This window comes from Hordeum vulgare, chromosome 3H (assembly GCF_904849725.1).
Source record: "Hordeum vulgare subsp. vulgare chromosome 3H, MorexV3_pseudomolecules_assembly, whole genome shotgun sequence".
Lineage (NCBI taxonomy): Eukaryota > Viridiplantae > Streptophyta > Magnoliopsida > Poales > Poaceae > Hordeum > Hordeum vulgare.
In genome coordinates, this window is record NC_058520.1 from 492,677,288 (window position 1) to 492,696,169 (window position 18,882).

At 44.6% G+C, this 18,882-nt stretch overlaps 1 protein-coding gene and 3 pseudogenes across 1 annotated transcript; all 4 read right to left on the reverse strand.

The window, feature by feature from the left end:
- LOC123441917 overlaps window positions 1–6,668 on the reverse strand; it is a 30,555-nt pseudogene extending 23,887 nt beyond the window's left edge.
- A 49-nt stretch (window positions 6,669–6,717) lies between these two features.
- LOC123441918 lies at window positions 6,718–11,807 on the reverse strand (annotated as a pseudogene).
- A 2,556-nt stretch (window positions 11,808–14,363) lies between these two features.
- Window positions 14,364–16,543, reverse strand: LOC123441919 (annotated as a pseudogene).
- A 1,099-nt stretch (window positions 16,544–17,642) lies between these two features.
- On the reverse strand, window positions 17,643–18,269 carry LOC123440268. Its single transcript, XM_045116844.1, has one exon. The coding sequence runs from the start codon at window positions 18,103–18,105 to the stop codon at window positions 17,863–17,865; it is 243 nt and encodes an 80-aa protein (XP_044972779.1). The 5' UTR covers window positions 18,106–18,269; the 3' UTR covers window positions 17,643–17,862.
- Window positions 18,270–18,882: the final 613 nt, after the last annotated feature.

An 18,882-nucleotide genomic window follows, 5' to 3' on the forward strand; every position in this document is an offset into this window, starting at 1 on the left:
GAAATATCATTAGGTTCTTCAGGTGTGATAGTATTTGGTGAACTGGCGTGCAGGTTTCTATCATCCTTCTTCTTCTCCTTAGGATGACTAGGTGTATCAGCATTGATTCCTTGAGAATCTTGATCAATTCTCTTAGGATGACCTTCAGGATACAAAGGTTCCTGAGTCATTTTGCCTCCTCTAGTAATGTCTCTGACAGAGTTGTCATTTAATTCATTGAGCTGGTCATTCTGAGCTTTAAGTACTTGTTCTACCTGAGTAGTAATCATAGAGGCATGTTTATGCAGAAGCTTCAGAGCATTGACATTTCTGTCTACACAAGCACTTAAATGGCTAAGCATATGAGTACTTTGTTCCAAATGTCTGCTAACATAATCATTGAAACTCTGTTGTTTGGCAACAAAGTTGTCAAATTCATCAAAGCATAGGCTAGCAGGTTTATCAAAAGGAATATCACTCTCATCAAACCCACGCAGAGAATTCACTTCAACTACCTGTATCGGGTTATCGAGACCGTGGATCTCTTCGATAGGTGGTAGATTTTTGACATCTTCAGATCTAATGCCTTTCTCTTGAATAGATTTCTTGGCTTCTTGCATATCTTCGGGACTGAGGAATAGAATACCTCTTTTCTTAGGAGTTGGCTTAGGAGGTGGTTCGGGAATAGTCCAAGCATTATCGTTGATCAAGAGGTTATTCAGTAGGGTCTTAGCTTGTTCTACAGTTCGTTCCCTAAAAACACAACCGACACAACTATCTAGGTGGTCTCTAGAGGCATCGGTAAGTCCGTTATGGAGGATATCAAGTACCTCGTTCTTCTTAAGAGGGTGATCAGGCAAAGCATTCTGTAGCTGGACGAGCCTCCCCCAAGCTTGTGGAAGACTCTCTTCTTGGAGTTGAGCAAAGCTGTATATTTCCTGCAAGGCAGCTTGCTTCTTATGGGCAGGGAAATATTTCTCATAGAAGTAATAGACCATCTCCTGGGGACTACGCACACATGCAGGAGCAAGAGAGGTGAACCAGGCTTTAGCATCATCCTTTAGAGAGAAAGGAAACAGCTTAAGGATATAGTAGTGGTGGATCTTCTCCTCATTAGTGAAAAGGTTTGCTATTTCGGATAGTTTGGCAAGATGGGCTATGACCGTCTCAGACTCATAACCGTGAAAAGGATCAGATTCGACTAGAGTGATTATCTCAGGGTCGACAGAGAATTCATAATCCTTATTTGTGACAAAGATAGGCGAAGTGGCAAACTTCGGGTCATTTTTCATCCTGACTTCACGAGATTTTTTCTTCCACTTGAGAATTAATTTCTCAGCGTCATAGGCATCCTTACACGCAAGAAAATCCTCAGCTATCTCTCCCTCCATAACATAACCCCCAGGTATATCACACAATTCATATCTAGGAGAGCTAGATCTAGCAGGAGCAAAAGCAGGTTCTATCTCAATAGCATCGGTAGTTTCAGAAGCATCACGAGCATTGTCAGTAACTCTAGCATATGAGCATCAAGGAACACTCCTAGTGGAACAGGCAAAGGAGCATCTCTAGCAGTATCAAGCATAGCATCATCACGCAAAGCAGCATCTCTAGCATCATCAGGCAAAGCAGTATCAAGCATAGCATCTCTAGCAGTATCAAGCATAGTATCAAGCATAGCATTCTAGCAGTATCAAGCATAGTATCAAGCATAGTATCATCAGGCATAGTATCAAGCATAGCATCTCTAGCAGTTGTATCACAAGCATCATCAAGCACAGGCGACGAATCAAGATTTCTAGATGGAGGTGAAGTCGCAAACTTACTCATAACTGAAGGTGAATCAAGTGCAGAGCCAGATGGCAATTCCTTACCTCCCCTCGTAGTTGAGGGCAAGACTTTGGTCTTTGGATCCTTAAGATTCTTCATAGTGATCAACAGATATAAATCCCAAGTAACTCAGAGAATATAGCAATACCTCCCCGACAACGGCGCCAGAAAAATGCTGACGTCAGTTGTGCTTCCCTGGCAATGGCTCCAGAAAAGTGCTGATCCTGCAATCTCTAGTGTTAGCTAGATGAATGCTTATAACAACTAACCTTCTCCTACAACGGCACCAGAAGAATCCTGAAAGCACTCCCCGGCAATGAAACTGGAGGAATGTTGTTGATGGCCCACCAGCGCGTGGGTTCGCAGCAGTTTTCGAGGGTAGAGTATTCAACCCAGATTTGTTGGTTCGCACGACGGGAGGTGAGAGTATACTCTCAAGTATTAGCAGCTGAATTTATCAGATTCAACCACACCTAAAAGATTAGTATCTGCAAGCACAGTAGTAACATCAAAGTAGCGAGTAACGGCAGTGTAATGAGCAATAGCAGTGGCAAGGAACAGCAGTAGTGACAGCAGTAGCAAGTAGCAATAGTAGCAAGCGACAGTAGTAGCAACAATAGTAGCAGCAATAGTAGAGCAAGACAAGTAACAGCAGTAGCAACAGTAGTAGCAGCATCAGAGTAAGACAAGTATCAGCAGTAGTAGGACAAACTCGTAGGCAATGGGTCGGTGATTTGTTTGGATGATATTCATCATGCAATAGCTATAACATGGAGAGACATGTGGTTAGCTCCCGTTTGTCAATGTGATGTAGGCATGCATTCCGTGTGTCGTCATACGTGCTTAGGGAAAAGAACTTGCATGGCATCTATTGTCCATCCCTCCCGTGGCAGCGGGGTCCAAAAGGAAACTACAGGATATTAGGTTCTCCTTTTAATAAAGAACCGGACCAACGCATTAGCACTTGGTGAACACATGAACTACTACTTGCAAGATCGGATCATAACACATAGTAGGTAACTACAACTTGCAAGATCGGATCTAAACCACACATATATTGGTGACAACATAATAATTTCAGATCTGAAATCATGGCACTCGGGCCCTAGTGACAAGCATTAAGCATGGCAAAGTGGTAGCAACATCAAATCTCAGAACGTAGTGGATACTAGGGATCAATCCCCATCAAAACTAACTCGATTACATGATAGATCTCATCCTACTCATCACCGCCCAGCGAGCCTAAGAATAGATTACTCACGAACGACGAAGAGCTTCATGGAATTGGAGATGGAAGAAGGTTGATGATGACGATAGCGACGATTTCCCCTCTACGGAGCCCAAGACGGACTCCAGATCTGCCCTCTAGATGAAGAACAGGAGGTGGCGACGCTTCCGTATCGAAAACGCGATGAAAACTTCTCTTTTTATTTTTTCTGGGACGAAAGACAACTTATAGAACTGGAGTTGGGGGCGGCAGGTGCCTGTGCGCCCCACAAGCCTGCCCACCGCCACATGGGGGGTGGTGGCGGAGCAGGGGCTTGTGGCCCACTGGCCCACCCCCTGAGGTGGAACTTGGCGCATATATTTTTGATATTTTCAAAACTGCTCCCCGTAAATTTTCAGGACGTTTGGAGAACTTTGATTTCTGCACAAAAATAACACCAAGGCAATTCTGCTGAACACAACGTCAGTCCAGGTTAGTTCCATTCAAATCATGCAAATTATAGTCCAAAACAAGGGCGAAAGAGTTTGGAAAAGTAGATACGTTGGAGACGTATCATTCTCCATGTTGAAGGTGTTTAGTTCAGACTTCTAAAATCTTTCTAGAGAATTAAAGATAAATTTCCAACTTCAGTTTCAAGAGAAACAACTAAACAGATGTGAATTGCTCTTTGACTTTAGGTGGTTGCAGAGCTGGACATGAGACTCAAAGTGGCTAATTAACCATAGCCTTTTGGCGTAGAATAGAATCTAAAGCATGACACAGAGGGTCTGCAGCCCCACCATGAACACAAAGGAAGAACTTCTGGTGTAGGGGTTGCCACATGGATCTCACCAGTAAAGAATCCTAATACCATACATTGATGCATAACACAAGTGGATCAACACAATAATCAAGGAAAGCATATCCAAACACCAAGAAGGAATATTCCATTATCACTCATCTGACATGACTAAACAACAAAGGTGGCTATGGCTTGAAAACAAAAACCTAGCATTCTTTGTTTAACACTTTTATAACTCCAATAAACGTACCAACTTGGTTTCATTCTTTTTTTTTATGTACTTTTTCCTTCCTTTCTATTTCTAACAACACAACATAGACGCATACACAAATGCACATACACACACAAGAGCATGATCTGAACCACCTAAAGTGATCTGAACAACATACGCTTACTTTTTTCAGAAAACTTTAGCATGATCTGAACCTTTGCAGATTTTTTTAGCATGATTTGACCCTTTTGGCAAACGCCCAGCCTTGTGACGTTTCTGCCTCACCTGGACACGCCAAAGTTGCCGGCATTTCTCGTCTGGCCAGTAGCTTTTGACCTCCTACGTGGCAGGGCAGAAACAACAAACTGAGACGCGTTACTGAAAATGCCTCAGGCTTGGTGTTTTTGCCCAGTGAAGAAACGTCGACCTGAGGCGTTTCCAGTAACACGGGCCCCGTGACCACTTATATATTCATGGCAGAAACTCTGGCTACTTTGGCGTGTCTATGAGAGGCAGAAACATCACGGGGCTTGTGTTACCAAAAGGATCAGATCATGCTAAAAAATCTGAAAGGTTCATATTATGTTAAAGTTGGGAAAAAGGTCAAAACAACGATTTTGGCCCTAAAGCATCATGATTGAGGAACCGAGTCACCTCGACTCTGACGTATTGTTGGTTCTCAAACATAGCAGCCTGTTACTCACAGCAGAGTTTTTGGCTTTTAGCTTTGCACAGAGCAGAGTTTGAATTAACAACATTGTGACTCTGGTGAGCCTTTACTATATCCCTATATATTGTTCAAACAACTTTGGATATTGGTCATTGGATGAAGCTAATTAATCTGACAGTATATATGTGGGGAAGGTCGTTGGATATCGGATATTATCTTCACTCCATCGGGTTTTGCCTCATGTATAATCTAGAAGATTCCATGGATAAGCTTAAGCATAGTGCACAAACCTTATAAGACAAACACTAAGATCCTCCATACTTTAACTCTCCAAACTTTTTTCTTCTAACTGAATGACCATTCCTTTTCTACTTTATGATTTACAATGAATACGCACAAACCTCACCATCGTAGACACTCCTCATTTGTTCTAGACTCTTCATGTCAACACATTCATAAAATTCATTTGTCTTTGAAGATGCAATACTGGCTACTCAAAACTACAAATACAAGATACCTGAAGACAAATGATATATTCACATGAGTTACGTGTTATACCATGTAGTCTTGGAATATTGTATAGCTATAATTTGCTTTTGAATGGGATGAACTACGACAGTGTGTGTGTGTGTGTTGTTTCCACAAATGAAACAAAGGAAATAACCTAATACTTCAACCCAGCTTATCATTTAACAACATTTATCATCATTCAGACCTTAATCCTAATACTAAATACTCATGACATGATATGATGCAGTTCCTAATAAAATAAGAAGAAGAGAGAGTCTCAACTCCCTAGTTCGTAATTTTGTTCTCATTTCTAATTGTTGGGATGGATCTACAGTTCGTAGCATAATTTTTTTGGAACTACAAGGTCAGAGACATACCCGTTGCTGTAGACGCATTCGAGTAAACACTTTGTAGAAGTCTTGTAATGATGCGATTAATGATGAGAAGTCTTTTAAACCTAAAACAAATCCTGAAGGAAATATTTTAGTTGGGCATGCAATGATTTGTATGATGGATAAAATTCCAAGAGAAGAGATTTGCAGCTACAAAACTAAAGGATTAACCTTATAATTGTGACCCTAGATTGCAAATAAGCATATTTGACAGGAACTATGAAAAACTACATCCTAGTTCAAAATTTGTAGCAGTGCTTTCTAGATATCTTAGGGTCTGCAACTAAAATGAATTGTGCCTATTTAATCAACCATGACAAAGTTTATGGTATTAAACAAGAGTGTCAACCACGGTCAATCTGAATAACGAACATTGCAAAATTTGGCAGTACTCTTTTATCACAATAGCATATGCAACTATTGAAAACGATAGAACTGCGAGCATCAGAGTACCTTTAAAAAAAGAGCATCACAGTACCCGAGACAATCATTTCTTCACAGAAGTACCTATCAAAGTAGTCATACATAATTCCAGCCAATGTCATGTCATACCATCAAGAGATTTAATATACCATTTAAATGAGCTATCTTGATATCTTAGGGTGTGCAACCCTGAAGCAAGATAAACATACAACAAACTGTACCAGTGAGTGTACCCAAATGTGTTCTCTTCTGCCATCAATAGAAGTAAGACAACAATAAAGAATTTCAGAGCTATAAGATAAGTTAAAAATAAGCATAAAAAATTCTACATCACACTAACACGGGAATATTGATCAAGACTTCTACAATAACATGCATTTTTTTGGAACCATTTAGTAGTAGGTTTTGGGTCTAGTAGTAGGGTATGTGACTTGGAGTACAACAAATTTACATCAGATGTTTTTTAAAGAGACAAATAATATCCAACGACAACTACTGAGGATAACAAAAATGATAATAATTTTCCATGACAATGAACACGACTGTATACCTTCTTCATTTGCCCTTTCCATTTTTAAACGAAACTGTTGACCATACTTCAGGATTTTTATGAGCACCTTACTGAGGCCAAAGAATCTGGACATCCACTATCTTCTAATACATCTTCAAAAGTAAGTAGACTATCATAATACCCTATTCTGTGAGCTCCAACACGAGCAACATCTTGTTTCCAAGCATGAAAAAATACACCCCAATAACACCTAGAACGAAAATAAAAGAACCCCAATAACAATACAGATCTTGTTTGCCGAAGACAACCTCACCATACAAAATCTAAGGAGTTTTATTAAAACTCAGCGAGATGCCTTTCCCCAAAATAATAGTATTTCATATGAAGAGACACATAACTAACAATATACAGTGATTTGCATTTGCTAACTACTATAATGAGTTGTTTGCAGCACCGTGCCATCTCCTAGAGAGTGCAATCCAGTATGTTCCTAAAAGTACCAAAAGGAAACCATTTTTCTTCCTATATCTGAACATAAAATTACGAATATAATCTCATTTCTTATGTTGCGAAGAAGTTTTGGCCGTGGGGATGCAACCCCAAGACGTCGGTTTATCATTCTTGGTGTTAATGTACATGTAAGATTGTTGAAAGCATTTCATACTACCATAGACAAGTTGATACAGCATATGAAGCGCATTAAGCTAATAATTTGGTTGGTCGTATGTCGCTAATCAAACATGAACAAATTACAAGTGTCATAAAGTGCACAAAACGAAGCAAGTAACCGTTAAACCGAAGCCCCATTCGGCGCCGACGACAAGCGCAACCGTTGACCCAAGCAAACCGCCCATGGGACTGTAACCAGATTCCAGGAACGTGCATAGTATATTTTATGATCACGGGCAGCATTGACAGTTGACAACTTACATGCATCTGAAAGAAACAATTAAAAATTTATGATGTAAAAAAAGTAACATGTAGAAAAAGAGCAGCCAGAGCAGCACTCTGGCTTGGAGAACAGCTCCGGTGGACACAATGAACGTGGATGAAGGGAGGTCGGAGGTCAGACGGCCGGCGACCACCGAGCTCTGTAATTAAGTGGGAAGGAATCTCAAGATTAGCTCAAGACCTCAAAAAAGCATGGTATCTTGTCAATGGAGATATATAGGATTGGTGGTGGTTTGGCGCTTACGACAACATCGGCTGCACCGTAGACCGCCATCGCCCCGCCCACTCCGGCCACCCCGAGAACGGGGTCACAACACTCTTTGTGAACACTGCCCTTGTTACATAATCCAAACCAAGAATTATTCATAACATATTGTGCTTGATCTGATCATACCCACCCATATACAAGTAGAAAACGAAACATCCACCCATATACAAGTACAAAACGAAACGAGATGCTAGCATGTTCATTGAGTACAGCTGATCTGCTCACCATACAAATGCCTTGCAGGCCGTAATAGGCGAGGAGGGGAGCGAGGAGGAGCATCCTCAGGTCAGCGAGCGGCGTGACGGCAGGTCTCGACGTGTCATGGAGAAAGGAACGTTCTTGGGGTTCATGGCTACCTGATTTTGCTCTCTTCTCATCTCTTCTAGAGAGTAGGCACATCAACACGATGCCAACGACCATGCAGCCGAGGAATACAGTGAACAAGAGGTTCTTTTTGGCAGCTCCTCCATCCTAAAGTTGTTTCAGAAGTTCGATGACGCTAGCAGAAAATCACACAAGGATATATGTAGCGAATGAAGAATTCAGTTTAAGGTTCTAATTACAAACCTTGTCATTTCCCAGCACAACGAGCGATATCAAATTTCTAGTCACGTGCAAAATATATTGAATTTACTACATAAGTACATGATACAACAATTCAACCAAAATTTCTCCGCCAACCTAGCGCTCCAGGTAATGGACTTAGAATATGCACATACGTACCTGCGTGCTTGTGTGCTTGCAAACATTCCCCAGAATTCCCCGTTGAATCGACCCAAAAGTTGGCCCGAGTGAAGCTTGTTCTCTGTCGCATGGCTGAAGGCAGCGGACATGAGATACGTGCCCTTGAGGGGAAATATATAGGTAAAGATGCCTATTAAGCAAAATATCCTAGGGTCCATTCTCATCCGAAATGTATTTTCTTCACACGGAAAAGTCAAATCCTGCATGATCATGCTATAACAAGTGTTCTTGTCATGGAGCAAGAAAACACATTATTATTAAATAATTGTTTTAATTAAAAAATGTATGTTGAACATGACAACATGTGATTTTTGATATCTATAACAACAAATTGATTCTCTATACGCTTCTTCTCTCATACTTCTTCCTTCATAGGCAACTGTCGTGTCTCTTTAACCACTCTCCATTTCTTTCCCTTCACCATTTTCTTGCCATAGTGTGCAAACCCTCTTTTGAAGATCTTGTATTATATATTATATATTTTGTTGATAGTGTGTTGCCGTCTTTTTTGCAACAGCGATTCAAAATATTGTGTTGCCCTCTTTTTTGATAGTTAGTTAGTTGAAAGGAAACTTATGCAATACTGGTCATGACTAACTAAAAGAAAACATGAACTCCATGAATGGAAAAAATCTTGTATAGAAACAACAGAATAAAAAATATATTTATGGAAAAGAGATCCTGTTAAACAACATATACTACTTCCAAACCAAAATAAGAATGACTTGCAAAAGAGGAATATTTATTGACTCCTTCTCATGAGGGATTCTTTGACCTCCTTGAGAACAGAGAGACTTAACAAATCAAGTTTTATGTACGCCTTTTCTTCATCGTGAACAAATACAAACCGTAAATCTAGAGCTAAGATATATGCAATAGGTAAAGATGCCCGTAACATGAACATAAATCTTACCACTGTATGTTGAATGAATATGTGATCTGGCACCTTTTATCTAGAGAGACTTAACAATGTTCATGTTAGTAGGCATCTTTACCTATATAGTTCCCCGTAACATGAACATAAATCTTACCACTTGCATTTCTTCAGCTAAAGGGATTGCTTTACTTATGTTCAAGTGCCTAACCATATTCGTTGATCTAGAAATCTTACCACTGTATGTTGAATGCATATGTTATCTGGCACCTTTTATCTATCACGGTTGTATAAATTTGCAAACCAGCTAATCTATATTTTGAAAGCAACACATCCCTTGACTTCAATTATCTGATTTACACGAGAAGAAAACTATCCGTCCTTCATTCTCTGCAGAACGTATCTTTGGTTGGGTACTTTTGGCAATGTGTTCCAGTGACTTTATTTGCTTTTATGAATGGGATGATTGCAGACTAATTCGCAGAATTGATGTGACTGTAAAGGTGATTTCAGTATATTTTATTGTGATTATGAATATGTGGAGTCCACATTTCAATGACCTGTTTTCGACTGTGCTTGTAGAACGTCTACTGGGCTGATAGTGGTGACCTAGTTGCAATCGCAAGTGATACATCATTCTACATCCTGAAGTACAATGTATGTTATTGCATTTACTAAATGTTCGTCTATAAATTTTCGCTGGTCCATGGGTTTTGAATGTGTTCTTATATAACATCTAGTGCATGCATGAAATTTTGTTTATGATTTTTGTCCCTGCAAAGAGATGTTGTTGCTGCCTACTTGGAAGGTGGAAAGCCTGCTCACGAGGAAGGCCCTGAAGATGCTTTTGAGTTGCTTCATGAGGTTAGTGAGCGAGTGCGAACAAGGATTTGGGTTGGAGCCTGTTTTATTTATAACAACTCATCTTGGCGCCTAAATTATTGTGTTGGTGGTGAGGTAAAGATTGTTTGCTCTGAACAATTTGATTCTTTCATGTACAATATTTGCCTTACAACGTGATCAAAAGTTCCAAGCAGTTTTGCACATCCGAGATGTATATGAAGTAAAAAAGTGAACCATTAAGTAATGAGAAGTACTACTAAGGTGTGGTGAACTAAGTACATGGCCAACCCACATGAGGGAAGAAGTAAAACTCAGGTAGACGGAAGCCGGCACCATCGTGTACCACGTTGTGAGGAGCTTGTCAAGGAAGAAGAGTGTGTAGCCGCTGGTGCTGAGGATGAGCGCGCCCCTCGACCCCAGCGGCCGCACCACGTCCGCCCCCGTCGCCCTGAACATGGTGAAGGAGGGATGGAGGCGTCCAACATCCCCATGGACACGGCCCCCAGGTTGCCCTCGTGCAGGAACTCGTAGGAGGACGTGGATTACCGGAACACATCATGGACCCAAAGATTTCAATGCAGGCTTTTGTCCTAACGAAAACATCAGGTACATACCGTGTTGAGTGTGCTGTGCAGGTTCTGCGTGGGGAGGTAGGCGGAGAAGACGAAGAGGAAGGCGGTTGACAGGGGGTGAACGTTGCCGGCATGGCTCCGTCTCAGGCTGCTCGGAGTTGGATAGGCCACCGCTAGGAGGGGCACGGCAGCCGCCTGCTCCTCCTAGTCGCGGCGCGAGGCAGGGGCGAGCGACGGTTGCGGGCCGAGCAGGACGGCTGCGCGAGGGAGCGGCGGCCGAGAGGGGCGAGCGGGAGCGGCGCGGGGCCGGGGGGGAGGGGTCGCGGCGACGGCGCAGCTGGGACGACCCATGCGAATCCCTGAACCCAATCGGAGCGACGAGAGGAACAAACCGGTCGACGAGGGGAAGGAAGAAGGCCCGAAACGGCGATGCAGATGCAGAGGTCACCGGCGATGGTGGGGGAGGGCCCGGGTCTCGGGAGAGGAGGGCGGCTGTGGCGCGAGGCTCGGGGGCGGGAAGCGGGGCGCGGCGGCGGGTCGGGAGAGGAGGGCGGCTGCGGCGCGGGGCCGTGGGGGGGAGGGGTCGCGGCGTCGGGGCCGGGGGGGGGGGGGAGCGGCGGCGGCCGAGCGGGGCGAGCGGGAGCGGCGGGGGGGGGGGGGGGAGCGAGCAGGAGCGGCGGGCGATCGGGGTGAGCGGGGGCTTGCGGGAGCAGTTCCAGATCTAGGTGAGCGGGGTTAGCCAGGAGGAGTTTTCGTTAGCGTTTAAGTTTCGTTAACAACATCTAATCAAGTTGTTGATTAAGTGTTAGACGGCTGAGATGGTGAGTTGGATATGCCCTCTCGTGCTTTTATTAGAAAAGATACAGTCCAACAAGTAGGGGCTTCAAATTTCGGCCCCCCATTGCATGCATGTACCAGTTCTTCACGGTCTGATTCTACTTTGACATTCCTGCACTACATTGCACAAACCAGCCGTAGCCCCAAGCGAAGAAAAAATGCTTCAGCTGAATGTGCACTCATAGTGTTATCTATCAGCTCCCAGGCCTCGGCAATCGCTTCTCCATGGCTATTAGGCCATGTTTGGTACTAGGTTTTTGAGGGGATTGATGGGATAATCCTCATAGAGATTGAGTGAAATCCCAACCTTCATTCAATCCTTTTAAATTCCTTTTTATTCTCAATTCACAAGGTAGGAGTAGTATTTGAAGAAAATTATACTAAAGTTTAAGGATTTATGAGGACTAGGAAGCATGCACGTGCAACGCACGTCTTTGCAGTGACATGTCGGAACAACGACCGCGAAAGCGGTACCGGCTGAGTGTGCAAGGTGTGTTGGAGCAGTGGACGTTGGTTGGCAGTCCCGAGAGATTTGTAACTTCAACGACATGGGCCTCATGTCATGTGGGTTATAACTATTGCAGGCATGTGGAATACGTCCCTCTTCATCACCTCAGGAGAGTGCCTCATGACTTCTTTCCGGAAGTGATGTTAAGAGTGGTTTGTTCGACGGAGAGAATCCCCTAGCTAGTGTGTGTTTGTGTGGTTGGCCTTTGTCATGGCATTTGGCACACTATCTAGAGTGAGCTTGGGCCCTTTTAGTTTGGTTTTTGTCTGGCTTTCATCATTAATTGGACAATCATCCACTTAATGAATGAAACGGCAAAGCTTTTGCTTTGTGTTTGAATTTATTTGTAGTCATGCCCATTTACTCAACTAAAATTTAGATCTATCTAATGTTTTTTTACCAGTAGGCATGATAATGTTTATGTCTCCTTTGAAAATCCACACAAGATAAAACTTTTTTGCTTCCAAGTAATCCCCATCTAGCATGACCATCTTTGGGTTTCTCATGAATATAATATTTGTTGGATTAAGTCAAAAAGGCATTCCGGTCTTGCATACACCCATTGGGTTCTTCGTTATACCGCTTGAAGAAATCCTTTCTTGTTTGCCCTTCAAAACGAAGAATGCTTGCCAATGTTATGAGCTTATACTTTAAGATGACGTCCCGCCTAGACACAGACCCCAAGAATAATTTTGTCCAACTGCATCCAATCCGGTATGACAAGACCGCGGGGCATGGTGAAACCCCATAACCAATTGCACGACGGAGAAATCAAAATCTCCCATCCAAAACCCCTTTGGTATCGTCTCAATTGGTCATCCTTCATAAAACCCTATTAAAAGTCACTGAAACAATATCAAAACATTACAGTTGAGTTGCATCAATCAATACCTTGTTGCCTGGATCACTTGTTTCTAGGAAAATTACACCAGAACTTCATGTGCCCACGACATTCAAGGTTCAAAGATCACCCTAAGAGTAGTTTGAGAATCAATTAGGGAGAAGGATTTCAGAGTGATTTTGTCTGCATCTGTAGCTAAACCTGGACGCAACATTCAAAGAATTTATGATTCATTTATAAATAAGTTAGACATGTCAGGTGCAACGCATTAGTAACGAAACAATTTTCTGAAAGAATCAGCAAAGTAGAACTTATGAGGTTTCATTATGTACCTCCAAACAAATTCTCTAAAATAATTTTCCAGCTCTTAGTGGTTCTCTCGGGACTTGGTGGACGACCTTCTAAGAAGAGCACAACCGTAGATGAATCAATTAACAGAACAATAGGAAGATAACAAATTATATCGAATAGCAAAGAACATGTAAGTTAACATGAAAATAGGACGCCTTTCTACATCATTACAATGTATCACTATATATAAACCAAATTAAGTGCTCTAAATTCTCGACCTGTAAAAGATAGTCAAATATTATTTATACAACAGGAACCATGTTATGTTTCACCTCAATTTTGTCTACCATTATGTATGCAACTCTACCAAAATCCAACAAAATTTAGCATTAATTTTCAATCTAGTTTTCACATCATCTACATCAAAGTGAGAAAATGTCCAATATCTTCTCCCCTCCAACTTCCCATAATTCCCTTTCTTTAAGCTGAGAACTCCGTAGCACTGTATTTGTATTTCTTATAGGCCGAGAAACAATATATATAATTAGCATATGGACTATATGTAATCAAGTGGTCACTAACTCACATATATTGTGCAGATATCTTCTATACCCCTCGTGTATGACACATCAGGCCCAGTAGAGTTTAAAATGCTGAGAACTGATCCAATTAACACAAAGAATCAAACTAAATCTAGATTGATTTCTAAAGTCAAAAGGATAAGAGCAAGAGAGCATACAAACGATGTATGTTGCTTCTGCCTACTGCAGCATGCCTCAGCTGCACTTTGGTCCGTGGATTCGTGGAGCCGTGCGTGTGCGTCTACGCGAGTGCCCGCGTGGTGAACAATGTACGTGCGCTGCTCTGGCAGAACTTGAGGTATCGATCGCTAGCCTGCAACAAATTAGCTTCACCCTGATGCACCGCTACTTGTATTACCTCATGCAGATGCATATTATACCTCCTAGTTAGCACTAAACAAAATTATTTACTCTGACGCATGTGCATCAGGGAGTCACCAAGTACCTCCGGCCCGGACTGGCAGTGTGCACTACCATCCTAATTAACACAGACTGATGGATCGATCTCACACACATCCTTACAGCCGATCTGGGTTCAGCCTTTGGGCAGTTGAAGGAAGGAGCACATGACGAGGTCGGGGCCTGATTTTGGGGGCCTGGGCGGTCACCCATTCCATTAGTGAGTGGACCGAAGATCTATCCACTTTAGAGTCAGGTTGAAGAATATATTCTTTAACAGTATGCAGAGCTTCCTTCATTAATCCACTCCTCACAAAACTTGGGAGGATAGTACACACGTTGCGTAATCTGGAGCAAGAACCTTTTTCATCTGACGAAACGTCCAGAATGCCTCATCCAATCTGTCCTCTTTAACAAGACCATACATCACGGTGTTGTAAGATGAAAGGTCAGGCATGCAACCGTTCATTGTCATATTGTATAGCATGTCCAGTGTATAGTTCACCTCCCCATTTTTGTAGAGACAATCCAGAAACACTGTTGTACGTTATTATATTAGGTGGAAAGCTATAAGAGTTCATTCCTTCAAGCAGTTGCATTACCTCCTTGACTTTACCTTCTCTTCCTAATCCTGCCAAAAGTGTGTTGTAAGTACAGTCAGTGGGTTCAACGTTCATTTTTTTAGTTCATAGAAGATTCTAGGCTTCATTTCCCATGCCTTGTACACCATATCAATCAAAGAGCATGGAAGACGTCTGTTTTCGATCATTTCAGCGAAGATCTTCATGGCCTCATCAACATTCGATGCCTTGCTGCAACACCTGATCATCATCGTGTAGGTGATATTATCTGGAGAAATTCCCATAGCTTTCAATTCATGGAAGACCCTTTTTGCCATTACCAGCCTCCCAGATTTAGCAAGACCATACAAAACAACATTACCAGCAACAACATATGGAACAATCCCTTTGCTCTTCATAAGCTCATACCTTTTAAGTGCTTTCAGAGATTCGCCAGATTTTCCATGGTAATTTATAAACAGAACATGTGTGTAGCCATTTGGAGTAGGACCATGAATATTCATATGGTTGACCAGCTCTAGAGAACGGTTAAACCTATCAGCTTTAAGAAATTCAGATATCAAGGAGTTGTATGAATACTACTGAGCTACTATACCCTTTCGTTTCATCTCATCGAAAACATCTAAGGCTTCATCGACCCTTCCAACTTGGCACAATGCATCCACAACAGCAGTATAAGATACGACATTGTCATTATACCCATCAGCTTTGAATGCATTTCATATTTCACTTACTGACCGCGAGTCACCATCGTTGCCGCACTTGTCTAGGAGAGTAGTGTAGGTCACTCTATCAGGTTTCTGATCACTCGCTTTCATCTTCCAAAATACATCCTTGGCATCATCAAGTTGACCGGCATCACAGAGAATCTGTATAAGCATAGTATTGGTGACGACATCCGGCTTGCAGCCCTCTTCCTTCATTTTGCAAAGAATTCTATACGCCTCCTCTAATCTTCCAGCTTGTCCAAGAACCCGGATGCAGATAGTGTAGCTGTACACATTTGGCCTCACTCCGCGAGCGTCCATCTCACCCAACAACCCAACAACAGTCTCAGTGTCCCTCCTCTTCCCAAACGTCAGCATCAACACGGAATAGGTCTTGACAGTCGGCACGACACCATCCGCCGCCATCGCGTTGTACACCTCCATGGTCTCCCTGTCCAACCCAGACTTGACGAGGAAGTAGATGAGGCCATTGTAGGTGTAGGCGTTCAGGGTAATCCTAGCCTCTTTCATCACCGGCAAAGCCGCCGGCGCGCTCGGGAGGCCCCCCTCGATGCCGACCGCCCCGAAGACGGTGCAGAAGGTTCCCACATTGGCCTTGACGATCTGCCTCTGCATTATGTCTAACACGTGGGCCACGTCCCCGACCCGGCCATGGGCGCGCATCAGCTCCAGCGTGTAGTTGCACGACTCCGTGGTGTCGACGACCCTGGTCTGCCGCGCGACGTACAGGAACAGCTCGAGGGCCTCCGCTGGGTCGGCTGCGGCGGCCGACCTGAGCATGTGGACGACGCTCCCCGCGTCTCCGGGCCGGCCCACCCGCTCGTCGTAGGACGGCGATGCGAGCTGGCGGCAGCCCGCGCGGCTGCTCGGCCGCCTCCTGGGCGGGGCAAGTAGGAACCCAGGAGGATTCCTGGACTTCTGGGCCCGAAGTGTCCCGGCACCGGCCGCGCCGCCGCCACCGCTTACGACTCCCGAGCAGCAGAGCTCCATGGTGCCCGCCCGCCCGCCGTTCCCCTATGGCTGCTCGGTCGCCTCCTACGACGGCGGCGCGAGGCGAGCGTCGAGCGACGGCGACGGCCACGCGAGGCAAGCGGTGGGCAAGCGGGCTGAGCGGGGGTGGCGGCGGCGCGAGGCGAGCGGGCTGAGCGGGGGCTGCGGCGGCGGCTGCGCGAGGCGAGCGTCGAGCGACGGCGACGGCTACGCGAGGCAAGCGGTGGGCTAGCGGCCTGAGCGGGGGCGACGGGGGCGCGAGGCGAGCAGGTTGAGCGAGGAGGTGGAGCACGGTCAGCCTTAGTTTATTTGATAAATGCACACGGTGGTGCTGCGTGGATGGTGGAAGGCCGTTAGATTGTAATTTGTTGTCTAATAGTGTGGTGGTGATTGGTGTTTGTTTTTGTGGGGGTAATAATTGTGTGTACCTAGAGAAGTTTTTGTTTGATCTTTATTATTGTATAGAAATATAAAGATGAAACATGTCAAATACACTAGAATCAATTGGTGTTTTAAAATATGTGAAGATTTAGGGATTTAACCGGGATAATCCCTACCAATTCCTTAAAATACACTAACATCAGCTGCAGCCCCACTCCAGTCCTCGAAGAACGACGCATGACCATTCAGTTTGTAAGACCCACGAGCTGGACGTTGCCACCGAGATTCAGAACTTCATACTGAACTTCCTCGATATTAATGTTTCTTCTTTGACAGATTGTAAATTCTCAAAAAAATAAAACGACAGACAAAAAACTGTTAAAATAAGTTTTGATGTGCCATGGGTTCCCACGCGCGTGCCACAAGTAGTCTTAAAAAAACTAAAATATAAGTTTGAATATGTTTATATCTCTGTCAGGGCGAATTTAATCTGGATAGAGCTGAAGACCGATCAGAGCTTGCGAGGAAACAGGTCACCCGAATCCAGAAATCTCGGTTCAGTTAGTTCAGTCACACCCACGATGAAAAACTCAGCAAAACTTGTAGAGATTTCAAACATCCAGAGTGACTGGATGTTTGCGGGCACAACGTTGGGTCGATGCAGATTCCGGATGCCATTTTCGGGTCGAACAAATTAAGAACTGAACAACAAATCATATAAAGAATAATCAATAAATAATATTATTTAAAACATACTTTCTCTCTTATACAGGCAAAAGAGAGAGATAACCATGACTGCAGAGATCACCACTACTACTAGTCTAACCAACCAACTAAACTGAACGAAACAAACAGACGCGACTCGCCGCAATTCAGATTGCAGGACCCCATCTCCCAAGAAGCCAGGCACCCGTCACTGTCCTCAGCGCAACGACGCATCAGTGAGCGAGGAAGGCGAGGAGCGAGACGACGGCGGCCACGGCCCACGCCCCGGGCGCGACGGCGCCTGCCGCGCCGTGCACCGCCGCCGGTGCAGGCGCGGGGGCGAGCGAGGGGGCGAGGCTGCCGAGGAAGAACTCATCCTCCCGCTCCACGATCCTGCCCGCCGCCGACGCAACGAGCGCCACGAGCACCACCGCGGCCAGGAGAGCGACGGACAGCTTGGCGGAGACGGCGGCCATTGGGACGAGACGGTGGGAGGATCTGGTCGCAGAGAAAGAGAAGCAAGCAAAGCAAAGCAAGAAAGCAGCAGACGGTGGCTGTGCTTGGCTTGGCTTCTCAAACCCTGCGGTGGTGGACTGGATGGATCGTGGGAGAGATGTTTGTGTGGGGAAGCGCCGAGGTGGTTCGGGGGATTTTATAGCGGGCCGGGGACGGGGGGAAATGTAGCCGTTGGGGGTCGCGGGAGGCGGCGAGGCCTTCGAAAACGTTCGGATCTGGCTGACCGGGCTCGGGGACGGGTGGCCTCTCGTCGTCTTTCGGTGGAGTAGCCGTTAAAAGTTATAAAGTTGGTGGTCAGCACTCAGCAGCTAGCCGTTGAGGAGCTGGGACCGTCGGGCGTGCCGGCGGAGGGAATCCTATGGAGGACAGACGCGGCACGGGCGAGGTCGAGGTGGTGTTCGGGACGGGCATCATGGCGACGTGTGGTTCTGCTCGAGTGTGTCGCACGGTCACGCGAGAGCGTGGGTTTGATTTTCGAACCCGGTTCCCTCCCTCCATCCCGCGCTGCGCCCGCACGCCATGACGCCTATGATGTTCAGTGTACAGTGTAATTATCTTCGTATTGGTTGTATATATATCCCTTTAATTTTGTTTTGGTTGTATACATATATACATTTACTAGAAAAAACACCATATGTTGCGAGGGGGGAAATATAACACTAGGAAGCTTAACAAGCGTGGACCAAACCACGTGGACAATATCAAGGAAGTCAAGCGGGGAAAGCCAAGCTGGCCTC

Excerpts from the sequence above, each read along its gene's own strand:
- LOC123440268 (XM_045116844.1), bottom strand. The coding sequence starts at position 18,105 with ATGGCCGCCGTCTCCGCCAAGCTGTCCGTCGCTCTCCTGGCCGCGGTG.